The 14,336-nt window shown below is 44.1% G+C and overlaps 1 protein-coding gene across 4 annotated transcripts; it reads left to right on the plus strand.

The window, feature by feature from the left end:
• Positions 1-899: 899 nt before the first annotated feature.
• Positions 900-13,295, plus strand: Znf23 (zinc finger protein 23). Of its 4 annotated transcripts, XM_055621009.1 has the most exons (6): positions 900-1,200; positions 4,236-4,300; positions 4,824-4,856; positions 5,042-5,168; positions 5,728-5,835; positions 10,200-13,295. In XM_055621009.1, the coding sequence occupies exons 2-6, from the start codon at positions 4,268-4,270 to the stop codon at positions 11,954-11,956; spliced, it is 2,058 nt and encodes a 685-aa protein (XP_055476984.1). In that variant the 5' UTR covers positions 900-1,200; positions 4,236-4,267; the 3' UTR covers positions 11,957-13,295. The 4 variants fall into 4 exon arrangements, with proteins under 4 accessions (XP_055476984.1, XP_055476986.1, XP_055476985.1 ...); XM_055621011.1 differs by having other exon boundaries at positions 4,236-4,856; positions 4,992-5,168; XM_055621010.1 differs by lacking the exon at positions 4,824-4,856.
• Positions 13,296-14,336: the final 1,041 nt, after the last annotated feature.

The following is a 14,336-nucleotide window of genomic DNA, read 5'->3' on the forward strand; positions in this document are numbered from 1 at the left end:
TAGGCAGTTCCTGAAGAGAAGCTGTGTCTGCAAAGCCTGCTGGATAAGAACTACAGTGATGCAGAGAGTTTGGAATGCTGCTGGGGTAGAGGCCAATCATCTTATTTTGCTCTAGCTTTAGAACTCTGAATAATCATGTAACCATCCCTTGATTATCTCTGTCCCATGGTAATAGATTCAACACCTGTTGGGATTTAGCAACAGGTCACCAGCTTCTACCAACACAAAAGCCGAGGAAGAAGCATCCCCCATCTTTCTGTAACCACCCCTCCGATGCACCCACCAATGTATTTTAAACTTGCATTGTTTCAGGACTTTTTTGTTCTGTAAAACTATGGAACTGCTTCCGCGTTGGAACATAGAATTTGGGGTAACCTAAATCTGTGGGCCATGACCACTCAAATTTGGTTTGAGGATAAACTATCTCCCATTCTCTTTAAGGTAAGAGTTGTTGTTGTTGTGTGTGTGTGTGTGTGTGTCAACAGAAGGTAGTTATGAATTTCCTGGTAAGACCAAAGTTGTTATTATTTGCACTGGTGATTGTACCATTAAGCTCCAGCTCCAGCCTCAGCTTCCAGAACAGCTGCAATTAAGGCCCAGCAGGCCTGCATGACATTACGTAACACTTATTTTTAAAGTGGACCCTGGTTCCTCCAGCCTGTGACGCACTGGCACAGTCCACCTGCTGGCACCTGCAACTTTCCCAAGACACCAGCTCGGGAGGCCTTTCTCGGGTGGGCTTGTCCATGTCCCCAGGAGTAACGGTCCTCAGGCGTCAGATCCCACCGCCCACGACGAAGGGCTTGAGCCCCAGGGGACAGAGGGTAACCGCAGAAGCGGGGGCGGGGCACCCCGGGAGGGCAGGCAACACAACTAGAGGGGCGGGGAGGGGGCAGTGACGCACTTCCGGTCGCGCCGCGGACCGTGCTGCGCAGGTGAGTGCGGACTCGCTGCGGTTCGCGCTGTCCCGGCGGTCAGCACGCAGGGGCTCCTGCGGCCAGCCTCGCTGCCCAGCGCGTCTTGGTGCCCACCGGTGGAGAAGCTTGCGCGGCGGCCTCACATCAGACCCAGAGCGCTTAGCAGGTGCCGGGTCTGGGAAGCTGGGTCCCTGCAGCCAGAGGGTGACTGCGTGCGGGGGCGAGGCGGCTCGAGGTGACACCGCAAGACTTTTGACGCGCTGCGGCCCTGCAGGCGCTTCAGGTCTGTACGGCGAGTCCCCGGGGCTCCAGACAGGGTGAGGGGCTTGGGGTACCGCAGGAAAAGCGGGGCCCCTTCTCAGCCACTGGGGTCATAAAGCCTGGGGCCTGGTCTGCTGCAGGTCCCGCACATGCACACATGATCAAGACGTGGCTAGAATACACACGGAATAGTTTGATAATAGTGCTGTTTCATACCCAGAAGAAGACAGTACAACAGTTGGGTGAATGCAGTTCTCTTTAGTGATAGCCTTACCGTAGTCAAAATACTGTTTTCCTGGGGGGGGGGGGGGGGGGGGGGGGAGAGACAGACAGACACACACACACAAGGAAGGAAAGACAGACAGACAGACTTAACCTGTGAGCAGCCAGTTACGAATCTGGTCTTTACTGCTACATTCATCAGCAATGTTCCTTCTTCGCCAGACTCCTAGACTCTCCCACCCTTAGAGGTAACTAAGCTGTTTTGAATTTTGTGTTAATCACAGCCTGTGTTTTAAAAGTCATCCGCAGGCACTGATAGGCGAACAGTTTAACCTTCTTTTGCTTTTTGAGCGTCTTAGTGTACCTGGTTAATTTGTAAATTCATTAGTGTAAGTACCAGCTAGGTAATACACAGTTACAAAGACAACACAGAAAAATGCATTTTTCACCGGATAGGTAGGTTGTTATCAGGCTGGTTACGTATCAAAAATAGTACTGAGGGTGACTATTTTGTGCATAAGATACTTTGTGTATGAGGCTATGGAGACATTTCCTGGTTTTTAAACATCCTTTGAGAATTTCATACAAGTGTAGGGTGCATTTTGATCATTTCCGTCCCTCACGTGGATACCCTCATGCTGTACGTTTTTAAAATTATATGTGAGTATTGCATTTTTCAAACACCGTTGGCATCAAGATGGACCATGCATTAATAGAGTTGACCTGTTATCTTCAAATTCAGTTATATATTCTTCATTGTAGAATAATTTTTTTTTAAATACCAAAAAGTTATCTTAAGGGAAGATAGGCATTAATGCACATTAATATCACACAAAACAAACAAACAGAATGAAAAGTCTAAAAAATTGTAAAAAAGAAAAAATAAATCAGGCTATTTACACATACAGTAATAAAACCAGAGCTTATAAGTAGGGAAAGTGTGAGCAGCACCATTTTAAACAGTTATTACATCGGAGACAAGTCAGAGTGACTAAGCTCTGAAGTGTAGATTAAAATGTAGACCATGAGAACCCCTGAGCACTTTTGGTCAAGGGTTAATGCAGGGCCAGAGGGAAATTTATGGCCGATAGTTTTTAATTGCCAAATAAGAAATAATGAAAACAACTGAAGAACTCTTGCAACTTGAAGAAGGCAGAAAATTTAAAAGTCCTTTTGTAGCCTAGGTTTTCCCAGATGAAGAACATGGAACAGAGTTTTTGTTTGTTTGTTTGTTTGTGGGAATTTAACTGTGACTTTTATACCTGGACAGAGTGAAGGACAAAGAGAGAAAAATGGAAAAACATCATGGACAAATATGACAGTTCAGTTGAGTTAAGAATGATTTGACAGTTGGGCAGTTTGACAGCACAACAACTTGTGAGATTCTGCGGATGCCATGGGCCCGGATATTTATAGATAGGAAAAGGGAAGAGCCTCACTGAAGAGCTAGCACAGTTGCTTTGTGCCTGGTGCTTGCCTTATTTGAACCTGGTTTGACCAGCCTGGCCACTGTGATTGGCCAAGACTCAGTTCTTAAGTTAGGTTTTGAATTTGTTTATACACTGAGTTAGGTTGCGATTCTCTGTAGGTAAGGACTCAGGTATATGAGTAGAGAGGCTTTCTTAGGCCAGTTTAGCTTGCTTTAATAAACCACTACAAGGTTGCCTTATCAGGCTTGGCCTTCAACATGTTCTGTCTTATAGGGTTTCTGAGGAGCCTTGGAATCTCAAGGTGTTCTTTTAGGGCTAAGGGGAAAAGCACTTACCCATCATCTCTGTCCCCTGTTTGTCAAGGGTGACCTAGTAGATTACTACCCTGCAGTTCAGAGCCCAGCAGGCATCTAACTGAGGATATGGAGAAGCTCTAGGGCAGGAATGAGGTATCTATGGTGCAGGTTGGTTACAGCTTTATAAAGCTGGTCTCTGCCCAGGAGAACTGCAGAAAGCCTCCATTTGGCATGTCTGTGATCCAAAAGTGGACAGTTCAGATTGAGAGCTGAGAGGCAACCTGCTCCCTCCCTCCCTCCCTTCCAGTCCACTTTCTCAAGGTTAGTGGAGGCCATGGAGAAAGCCAGCCTGCTGAGGCCTGCACAGAAGCCTTAGGTTTCATTTGTGGGTTTGTTTCAAGATGGGATCCCTGTGTGGCACAAGGTGGACTTGAACTTTGAACTTAGGAGCTTTCTGCCTTGGCCTCCAGAGTGCTAGCGTTGCAGCTATGTATCACGGTGCCCAGAAAGCATCAGGATCCTTTTGCTGTTGTTGGAGGCACGGTCTTGTGCAGCCCAGGCTGGCCCCAAACTCTGATCCTCCTGCCTCCAGCTCTCGAGTGCTGGGATTGCAGGTTAGCACATCACTCTTGGCAAGCATGAGGATTCTTGACACTAAGACTGAGGGAGCTGACAGGAGGTGGAACAGCTCGCCCCTTTCCTGCAGCCTGACTCCCAGGCCCACGCCGAGGCTGCTGCCCAACTGGCCTTTTTCTACAGTGTGACTGCAAGTGACGCTTGGTTGCATGAAGAGAAATTAGTTAGATTTGATGATGTCATCTCTTGAACTGAGTCATCGATTCCTGCTCTGTCATTCGTTAGCCTCTTTCTAACACCTTATATGATGCTTGTAAGAATTGCCAAATCATAGGCTTCTTGGCAGCCAACATGAGCTCATCAGTGTCCTGGGCAGACTACTGGGCACCTGAGCCAGTGAGAGGGTCATGCCCTCTTCTCTGACAGCTCTTGATCCTAACCAGACACCAGCTGCCTGTGCCTCAGATCTCAGCTGTGCTCCTGGTTGGGGTGGTTTGCCTCCCATCCCACCCCGACCCTCTGTTTTTCCTCAGCTCCAGACCTTCCTTGAGAGGGACACCAGGTGATGGCAGCCATGATCCCGTCAGTTTGGCCCCAGGTGAGCTGTGGGTCCCTCATCCCTTCCTCTGGGCAGTTCAGATTGAGACCTGAGGAAAGAGCTGCTGCCGCTTGGAAGGAAAACTGCTTCTACCTGCCAGACTGGATCTTGTGGGAAAGGTGGGCAGACAGGTAGCACAAATGGGGGCAGTGACCAGGGAAGGTGGCAGGAAAGTGAGCCCAGTAGGTGGAGTCACACAAGGGTCTGTGCATGAGCCACTGTGCATGAGCACCCTGGCAGAGGGCTTTTGGAGTCCTTGGTTAGGGGTCTCTGGAGGGAGTCAGGTGGCAGATGAGTTAGAAGCCCAGGCTACCTTTGGAAGGGAGAGGGACATGTGTTTTACCATATGAGGGTGAGGGTGATGTGTCGGGAGCAGAGCTGGGGTTGAGGTGAACCACACCAGACCTCACAGGGATACAGTGGGGACTGCAGCTGCTTCCAGCAGCTTGCAAGTGCGAGAGTAGCATGTCTAAAAGCACAATTGTACAGTGGAATTTGCTTATGGGAATTCTTTTTCTTTCAGCCCAGTGTGAAAATGGCATGCGGTTTCTGTGCTGTAAGAGGAGGAGGATATTCCATAATTTACTTTCCTGCTGTTTTTCCCCCCCTCCACTTTCTCTTGTTACTAATTTTGTGCTCTTCACAAGCCCCCTTCCCCAAGCCCTTATTTTGCCCTCTGCCCCTCACTTAGGGCCTGAGCCATGGAATTGGCCCTAGGGCAGCAAGAACCTGTTGTTTCAGAAGTTGGTGACCTTTGAGGATGTGGCTGTGTACTTCACCCAGACGGAATGGGATGGTCTGTCCCGCGAGCAGAGGGCGCTGTACAGGGACGTCATGCTGGAGAATTATAGGAACTTGGCCTCTGTGGGTAAGGCTTCTCTCCCTGGGACTCAGACTCTGCCATTTTGGGTTTCTTGGCTCCTTTCTTCCTAACAGGTGTCAGGTGGAGATCTGGTAATCTTTTATGAGTGGCCTTTTCCCAATCTCCTTACATATAGACTTCTGGAAGAGCAAATCCCAAGCTGTTGGGGGCCAACGTAGGACTTGTTGAGACCAGTCATGCTTTTGAATGACTCTAGAGAAGCTGCATACTGGACATGGTGTGAAAATGGAAACTTGTTGTTCTCCAGAGGCAGCTTTGGGGCGCCCCTTGCCTTATTTACCTTGAGTCATTTTTAAGAATCTTAACGAACTCTGGGTATTTCAGGCTAAGACCAGGAAGTAGTATCTCTTTCAGGCAGGCTCTCCCAGCTGTCTCTGCATGTGGTCTCTGGCTCCCAGTCTGACCCTTCTCATTCCTAGCCAGCTTCCTTCTGAGGGAGCCTGCCTTGCTGAGGGATCCCTCATAGCTGAGCAGTCTCAGGAAAAGTGAAGAAGGCACACATGGGAGAGTTTTTATTCTCTTCTGTTTCCTTTTTCCAAATCAGGACTGGCACTTCTCAAACCTGCTGTGATCTCACAGCTAGAGGAAGGAGAGGACCTGGAAAACCTATCTCAGCTGGCCACTGGAACAGGCTCCCAGGGCCTCTGGACTGGTAAGGGAGGCACAGCCTGTTCCATAACATAAATGGGTGCCACACTTCTTGATGACGGCAGTGTATTTTTCCCAGATGCTGTATTCTGGCTCTGACCCTGCTATTTTCAAGCAAGACTATGGATTTAGTGATATGGAGGTGGGGTCCTTACCATTTTTGAGCATTGCCACGCAAAATGGAGGATTTAGCTTTAGCAAGTCTTTTTCTACACAGGTAAAAATAGCTAACGCTACAGGTTTTGGTAAGGGATTGCCCCATCTGTGTTTGTGAGGAAACTTTCTAGTTACATGACTGAGCGGCTCAGTTATTTGAGGTCTTTATGTCTAGTGAACTTGTCTCTTAAAAGGTGACAATGAGAGGAGGCAAAGGTACCATTCTGGGCTCAGGACTAAATGTGAGAGCACACATCAAGGGTCTAGCTTAGTTAAATTTTAATTATCTATACATTGAGAGTATAAATAAAAAGTACCCTGCCCCATGCTTCTTCAATGTTGATGTGTAAATGGTTACTTGAGATTCTTGCAGGTACACAGACTGTCAGGAGGTCTTGGCTCACCCAAGTGTCTGCGTTTAGATCCATACTCTGAGGTCCTTAATCAAAGGTGTTTGTTCTCACTCTGTATGCAACAGTTAATCTCATGTGTTGGTAAAAAATGAGACAGGCTGTAAAAAATGTGGGTGGGCAGAGGGAGAAAGTGAAGGGCATGAGGGCTGTGGCGGCGGTGAAACTATACAGCACAGAACAAAAGCCCTTTTCCATAACTCAACCTGCTGATGCCTACAGAAGCCTTACTTGGCTAGACCTGCAAGAGAAGCTGGAAAATAAGATTTTGGTGGGCAGTGAATTCCGTCAGAATTTTAAATGGAAGGTGTATTCATAAAGATAAACTGGACACTGGATATTAACATCTTGCCATACCATAGGATTTGGAAGGCCACTAATGAAAATTGGTAAAGAATAAGCTGTTGATGTGCATGAGACATACAAATGTTAATCATTTTGAAAACTGTTTATCCTCAGTAGAAACCAAAGGCAAGCAAGTCATAGTAATGAAAGAAGGTTGGGGACTCAGCATAGCAGTAGAGCATTTGCTGAGAATGCACGAGGCCCTGGGTTTACCTTCACTGTGGAAAAGCTGTAGTAGTGAGAGAGAACTCAGCTATCAGAGAACCCCGTTCTATCAGTGTTAGTGAGGAACAAAACAGGGGTAAGACTTTTGGAGCAGGAGTGAATTCCACGTGACTTGGTAGTCTTCCTAGAAGAAAGGTTGGTACTTGGTAACCTGGATACTGTTTTCTAGAGCCAGAGACTCATAAGTAATGAGATTACTTGAAGCCTTGATGTGCATGAGCATCAAGATAGTGGAAACAGTCTCAGTTTTCAGTATGAAGAGAACACTAAGTTGACGTACCTCTACAGGCCAAAAGAACATCTAGTAATTAAGTTGTTATATTTTTGCGATCTGTAAAAATATTGGAAAATGTTCATCATTAAAGGAAGGAAAAATCAGTTGGGCACAGTGCCGCACGCCTATAGTCCCAGCACTCAGGGAGACAAAAGCAGCCGGATCTCTGTGGGTTTGAGGGCAGCCTGGTCCACAAAGTGAGGCCAGGATAGTCAAGGATACACAGAGAAACCCTGTCTTGAAAAACAAAACAAAACAAAACAAAACAAAAAACCCCAAACAAGCGACCTAAAAACCAAAAAACACAAACAAGGAAAGAAAAAAATCTAGTTTTAAAAAAGTAAAAATTAAAAAAAAAAAAAAGATGTGTTAGACTAGCAGAAGTTACTTTTACTTTTAGGCACCTGGTGCCTCATGCTTTGGATAACTAAATTTTTAAGTTTCTGTTACTACAGACTTCTTAGTTTGAGATTTTGGAACAGAGTACCATAGATTGAGTGGTTTATAAACAATATAATTTGCACCTTCCATATATATGCATCAGTTTGGGCTGCTAAACAGAGTACCTAAAATGGTTTATAAGAACATAAATTTATTCTTCCAGTTTTGGAGGTGCAAGTGGATTCTGTATTTGACAAGGGCCTGTTTCCAGATTAGTAGCCATCTATCTTCATGCTATGTCCTTATACGGTAGAAGGGAAGAAAACTTCACCAGATCCCTTAACACACATTAATTTCATACCTGGGTGCTCTGTCAAAGGTTCTGCCTAATGATTATTTAGGGTTTCTATAGGTGAAAGGTAGGGATAGACAGCAACACACATTGAATCTGTGGTAATATATTTTTAATTTTGAAAAGGCTCATATTGTTTTAAAGTCCTTTCTAGAGGAACCCAGGTTGCTTGTGTTGTTGAGAGTAATGATAATAAAGTAGTAAGGCAAAGGCATTATTTTTCTTTTTATTTGTAATTCTCTAATACATTACATCCTGACTCTAGCCTCCCCTCCCTTCACTCCTCTCAGGCTCCTCCCTTCTACCTCCTTTCTCCCCCAGATCCATTGCTCCTTTGTTTCTCTTCAGAAAAGAGAAGGGCTCCCGGTGATGGCAAGCAAACACGGCATAACGAGATGCAGCAAGAGTAGGCACAAACCCTCATATCAAGGCTGGGTGAGGCAGCCCAAGAAGAGGAAAAGGGTCCCAGGAGAAGACAAAGAGATACCCTCAGTTAGGAGTCTCATAAAATCCCGAAGCTGAACAACTGCAACATGTATGCAGAGGACCTAGCGCAGACCCATGCAGGCTCCATGACAGCCCTTCAGTATCTGGGAGAGCCTGTGAGCCCTGCTTGGTTGATTTAGTGGGTTGTGTTTGGTTGTCCTAAACCCTTCTGTCTCCTGCAATCCTTCCTCCATCTTCTGCTGGGTTCCCATGAGCTCTGCCTGTTTGGCTGTGGGTCTCTGCATCTGCTCCCATCAGCTGTCAGAGGAAGTCTGTCTGCCTTCTTTTTTGGGGGAAGGCTCAGTTATATTTGATTCTACCCTAGGTCTCTGAGCTATTCTGCTTTCAGTTCCTGGCCATCCAGGCAGTGTGGGGCATAGGTTTTCTCTTGTGGCTTGGGCCTCATGATAGACTAGTCATTGGTTAGCCACTCCCATAAGCTCCAAGCCACCATTGTCCCAGCACACCTTATAGGCAGGACAGATGTGGGTTGAAAGTTTTGTGGCTGAGTAGTTGTCCTAGTCCAACTGCTGGGAGCCTAGCCTGTTTGCAGAAGATAGAAGGTCATATTTTATGTGGTTGGGGAAAAATGACAGGAAAAGGAAATTTTGGGGGGGAAGAAATGGAGAGGTCAGTGCTGTAAAAAAATATGATATAAAAAAGAACATTTATAGGTGATTGGTTGTGAAGGAAAAGTTTTTTCAGCAGTATTTGGAATAGATGGGAAGAGGGGTGATCCCAGTGGGCCTTAGCGGAGATTTCTGAAGCACACAAAGAAGTTGAAAGAGCAGTTTTGGGCAGGCCAGAGTGAAGTTATAGGGAAACAACATAGTTGTTCTGCTTTCTCTGTTGATGCCTGTCAAATCCCATCTTGTGGCATGTCGTTAGGTCTTCTACCTTTTCTTTGTTAATGATTTTCTACATCATTAATAAAGAGCTTTTCCCATAGGGACAACCAAGAAGGAATGGTAGGATGTAGGGAAGCACGAGATGATAGAAAAAAAATACTGAGCTGATAGACAAGACCTAGACTTTTCTTCCATTGCTATCACCTTTAACCTTTCTGTTGTTGGTGTTGCCTTTTCAGTGGCTTTGCCTTCGGAGAGTTTGGCTGGGGGTCTTTTGGTTGAGGTGGTCTCATATATATGTACTATTACAGAAGTTTTCTGACATAGAGGTCCATGTTCTTGTCTATGCTTCATTCTTCATTACACATTTGAAATCTTTGTTTTTTATTTATTTTATTTTTACTTTAAAGTATATCTTGGAATCTTTTCATGGTTTATATATCTGGATCCATTTCTTCCTTTTACCAACAACAGTTAGACCTTATGCATGAACCTTAGGTTATTGATCTAGTCTAGTGATTTTTTTTCTTTTTTTTTTTAATTTTATTTTTTTCTTATCAGTTACATTTTATTAACTCTGTATCCCAGCTGTGTCCCGATCCCTTATTCCCTCCCAGTCCCTCCCTCCCTCCCTCCCTCATCTCCACCGTGCCCCTTTCCAAGTCCACTGATGGGGGGACCTCTAGTCTAGTGATTTTAAAGAACCTTCTGGAAGAGGGCATGTTGATGTACATATGAACTCTCGTGAAGTAGGGGCGGGAATTCAGCTGTTCAGAGCCAGCCTAGACAACATATTAAGACCCTGTATATAATAAATATCGTTCTGATTTTTATATTCTCTTCCAAAATTGTTCTGTATGACATCTTTTAATTTTCTACTTCTTTTGGTAGAATATACTGCTATCCAGACTGGCAATAATTTGACAAAAGAAGTGTGTGAAGTAAAAAGGAGTGCATTTGAACTTCAGAAGGACTTTTCTCAGGAAACAAATTTTCCCAAAAATTATGTTGTTGGCCAACAACAAGAAATCCAGTCAACAGGAATTGTGAAGGAGGGTATCAGTACTACTGATGGAAGAGTTAAGACAAACTCCATGAAAGGGTATTTATTTAGTCAGACTCCAAACTTGTCCCAGAATCATACCAACTCCACTGGAGAACAATATTCTGATACCAAACTTACTAACAATGAAAAAATCACTATAGAGGAAAGGCCTTTGAAATACAAAGAGCTCGCAGAGACCTCTCAAGGTAGCTCTCAAGTTAATCAGCATCCAGGAAGCTGTGATGTGGAAAAGCCCTATCAGTGTACAGAATGTGGCAAAGCCTTCAGTGTCAAAGCAAAATTTGTTTGGCATCAAAGACTTCATAATGGAGAGAAGCCTTTCAAATGCCTGGAGTGTGGGAAAAGCTTCAGTTACAGTTCACACTATATCACACACCAAACAATCCACAGTGGAGAAAAGCCTTACCAGTGTAAGGTCTGTGGCAAGGCCTTCAGTGTTAACGGAAGTCTTGTTAGACACCAGAGGATCCACACGGGAGAGAAGCCCTACCAGTGCCAGGAATGTGGGACTGGCTTTGGCTGTAGTTCTGCATATATTACACACCAGAGAACCCACACTGGGGAGAAGCCTTACGAGTGCAGTGACTGTGGGAAAGCTTTCAATGTGAACGCAAAATTAATTCAGCATCAAAGAATTCATACAGGAGAGAAGCCTTACGAGTGTGATGTGTGTGGGAAGGGCTTCAGGTGCAGCACGCAGCTCAGGCAGCATCAGAGTATACACACTGGAGAGAAGCCACATCGGTGCAGTGAGTGTGGGAAAGGCTTCACTAAAAACGCAAAGCTCATTCAACATCAGAGAGTCCACACCGGTGAAAAACCCTATGAGTGCAGCGACTGTGGGAAGACTTTCAGTGCCAAGGGAAAGTTAATCCAGCACCAGAGAATCCACACAGGCGAGAGACCCTATGAATGTAACGAGTGTGGGAAATCTTTCAGGTGTAACTCCCAGCTTCGGCAGCATCTGAGAATCCATACTGGGGAGAAGCCATATAAGTGCACTGAGTGTGGGAAGGCCTTCAACGTTAATGCCAAACTGATGCAGCATCGGAGAACTCACACAGGGGAGAAACCTTTTGAATGTAGTGAATGTGGGAAGTGCTTTACTTCTAAAAGAAACCTACTTGATCATCAGCGAACCCATACTGGAGAAAAGCCCTATCAGTGTAAGGAATGTGGGAAAGCCTTCAGCATCAATGCCAAGTTAACTAGACATCAGCAAATCCATACTAGGGAGAAACCTTTCAAGTGTATGGAATGCGAGAAAGCATTCAGTTGTAGTTCTGACTATATTGTGCACCAGAGGGTCCATACCGGAGAGAAACCCTTTCAGTGCAGTGAGTGTGGCAAAGCCTTCCACGTCAACGCTCATTTAGTTAGACATCAGAGAAGCCATACTGGGGAAAAGCCTTTCCGATGTGTAGAGTGTGGTAAAGGCTTCAGCCTTAGTTCTGACTGCATTATACACCAGACTGTCCATACTTGGAAGAAACCCTATGTGTGTAATGTATGTGGGAAGACTTTCAGGTTTAGCTTCCAACTTAGTCAGCACCAAGATGTTCATAGTGAAGGGAAATCCTAATAGGTGGAGGAGGAGGAAGAAGAAGAAACAAAGAACGAACAAAACAAAAGAAAAACAAAAACAACAACAACAAAACTCCTGTGTTTAATTGGAAATGGATCATGGCTCATCAGTTATTACCTGGAGGGAAACCCTCAGAGGGAATTGATAGGAAATAGATCATGGCTCATCAATTATTACCTGGAGGAAAACCCTCAGAGGGAAATGAATGTGGCAGTCTTCATTTGGAAATGAGTTTTCTCTTTTCTATTTTTAATCAAGATTAGCTGAGCAGCTGGAAAGTTATCTATAAAATAACCTGTTTTTTTTTTTTTTTTTTTTTTTTTTTAAATGAACTCGTTTTGATAGCCTTGGCTGTCCTGGAACTCACTCTAGACCAGGCTGGCCTCCAACTCAGAGATCTGACTGCCTCTGCCTCCTGAGTGCTGGGATTTCAGGTGTATGCCACCACTGCCCAGCTAATAACTTAGTTTTATACCAGTAATCTGACAGGGATATCGTGAGAGAAAACATCCCATTCCCAGCAGCATCAGGGAAAGTGGATTTTTTTCTAGGAATAACTTTTGTGAGACTGAAGAAAATTAAGAATTCTCAACTGAGGGAACCAAAAAAAAAAAAAAAAAAGTAAAAGGGGTGGAGCCAAAGTATTTATTTCTGCTAAGTTTTTGACAACAAGGATACATTATACTTTTTTTTTTTTTTGACAGGGTTTTTCTGTGTAGCCTTGGCTGTTCTGGACTTAATTTGTAGACCAGGCTAGCCTCGAACTCACAGAGACCCATCTGCATCTGTGTCTTTGAGTGCTGGAATTACACTTCCTTTTAAAAAGGGGGGGGGGAAGTAAATATTAAAAAAATATTTGTTGGAAGAAGCCTTTAAAAAATATCAGATCTAAAGAAGATGAACAATGAGGAAAATGTTGACAAATGACTCATTAAAAAATAAACCTGTGTGTTTTGTTGTAAATAATTTCAAATAAGATTGAGATGTAAAGCGCACATACACATTCCCAGTAGCACCCACATGCGCACACACACATGGAAAGACATTTGTAAAATTTATGATAAAAAGTGTAATATCTAGTACTCAGATTTTAATATAAATAACGTTTAAAAAAATCAACAGTGACATTAACAGGCAATGCTTCAAAATTCCAAGTGTTCTGAAGTGTTCCACCTCATTAGTACCCCAAGGAGTGAAAATTAGTGAAAACCTTTGTTTTTGCATGTCACATTGAATATATGATGTGCATCTCCAATACTATGCAGCCCTCAGTGATTGTAGATGCTGTATTTGCTATCGATGCCTGCCATACAAGCATAAAATATATTTAACAAAATAGCATGTCAGAGTTCTATTTTGTAGTGACTGAACTCTAGAAACATGGCTATGTCCTGAGAAAAAAATGTCTGCCTTGGATTTCAACTCTGTGGTCTTGGGCTCCATGAAAGTGTTGGAATTCTCAAGATACTCTCTGAAGTCTCTTACCCTCTTTTTTAAAAAATGTAAGCCACTAATATCATCTAAGCTGCCAAGAAGCTGAGAAACAGCAGTTACCTCTCTGTGTTGTCAACTGTTAATGGGTAGTAAAGGAAAAGGTTTTCCACTCAAAACACTTCTAGTACCAAATATTCGGGTTTCTATACCAGTTGTCAGAAGACACCAACTGAGTGTCCTCCAATTTATATCAACATAGACACTATCCATAACATCCTGCTGGTTCAGACTGCCTCTCCCAGTCTTCAGACACTGCTGATGAGTCATACATTTTTGATTTGGCTGCAAACTCAACCCTTTTGGGTTCAGTAATTTGCTATAGTAACCCACAGACCTTAAAGAGACAATTCGCAGTTACCATTGATTCTAAATTATATCATGAATGTCAGATAAACAGCCAGATGAAGAGATACAAAGTAAGATCCACAGGGTTCCCGTGTGACAGTGCCTTTTCCCCCATGGAGATGGAGTGCCTGATCCTGCTGAGCACCATTGTTTAGGGCTTTAATGGAGATGACAGTATGTAGCCATGATTGATGAAGTCCTTGGCTATTAGTAGATAAGTTTCTTCTTCCAGAAATCAACAGCAGATAGTTTGCTCCTTTGACAACCATCCCCAAATCTTGGAGCTTGCAACAAGTCACTACTTTGTCATAAACAGATGACTGCAAGAGATCTTAGGAGTAACAAAAGGTTTAGAGACTCTTGTGCTGGAAACTGGGTGGAGACTAAATATACTTCTTATGCCAAGGCATAAGAAACCCATTTACTTGATTCACATTCCCTTACATCTGTCTGTATGGGGCTTTTTGAATTTTGTTTGTCTTTAGTTCAGCATTAAGTAGGGTACAATGAAAGCCCAGCAATATAGAAAACTATCAAT

The sequence above is a fragment of the Psammomys obesus genome, unplaced genomic scaffold (assembly GCF_907164565.1).
Source record: "Psammomys obesus unplaced genomic scaffold, mPsaObe1.curated_primary_1811, whole genome shotgun sequence".
In the NCBI taxonomy this organism is placed as follows: domain Eukaryota; kingdom Metazoa; phylum Chordata; class Mammalia; order Rodentia; family Muridae; genus Psammomys; species Psammomys obesus.

Excerpts from the sequence above, each read along its gene's own strand:
- Znf23 (XM_055621009.1), top strand. The coding sequence starts at position 4,268 with ATGGCAGCCATGATCCCGTCAGTTTGGCCCCAG. Across the intron at positions 4,857-5,041 it reads TGGCATGCGGTTTCTGTGCT|AAGTTGGTGACCTTTGAGGA; the intron begins GTAAGAGGAGGA and ends CTGTTGTTTCAG. Across the intron at positions 5,169-5,727 it reads TAGGAACTTGGCCTCTGTGG|GACTGGCACTTCTCAAACCT; the intron begins GTAAGGCTTCTC and ends TTTCCAAATCAG.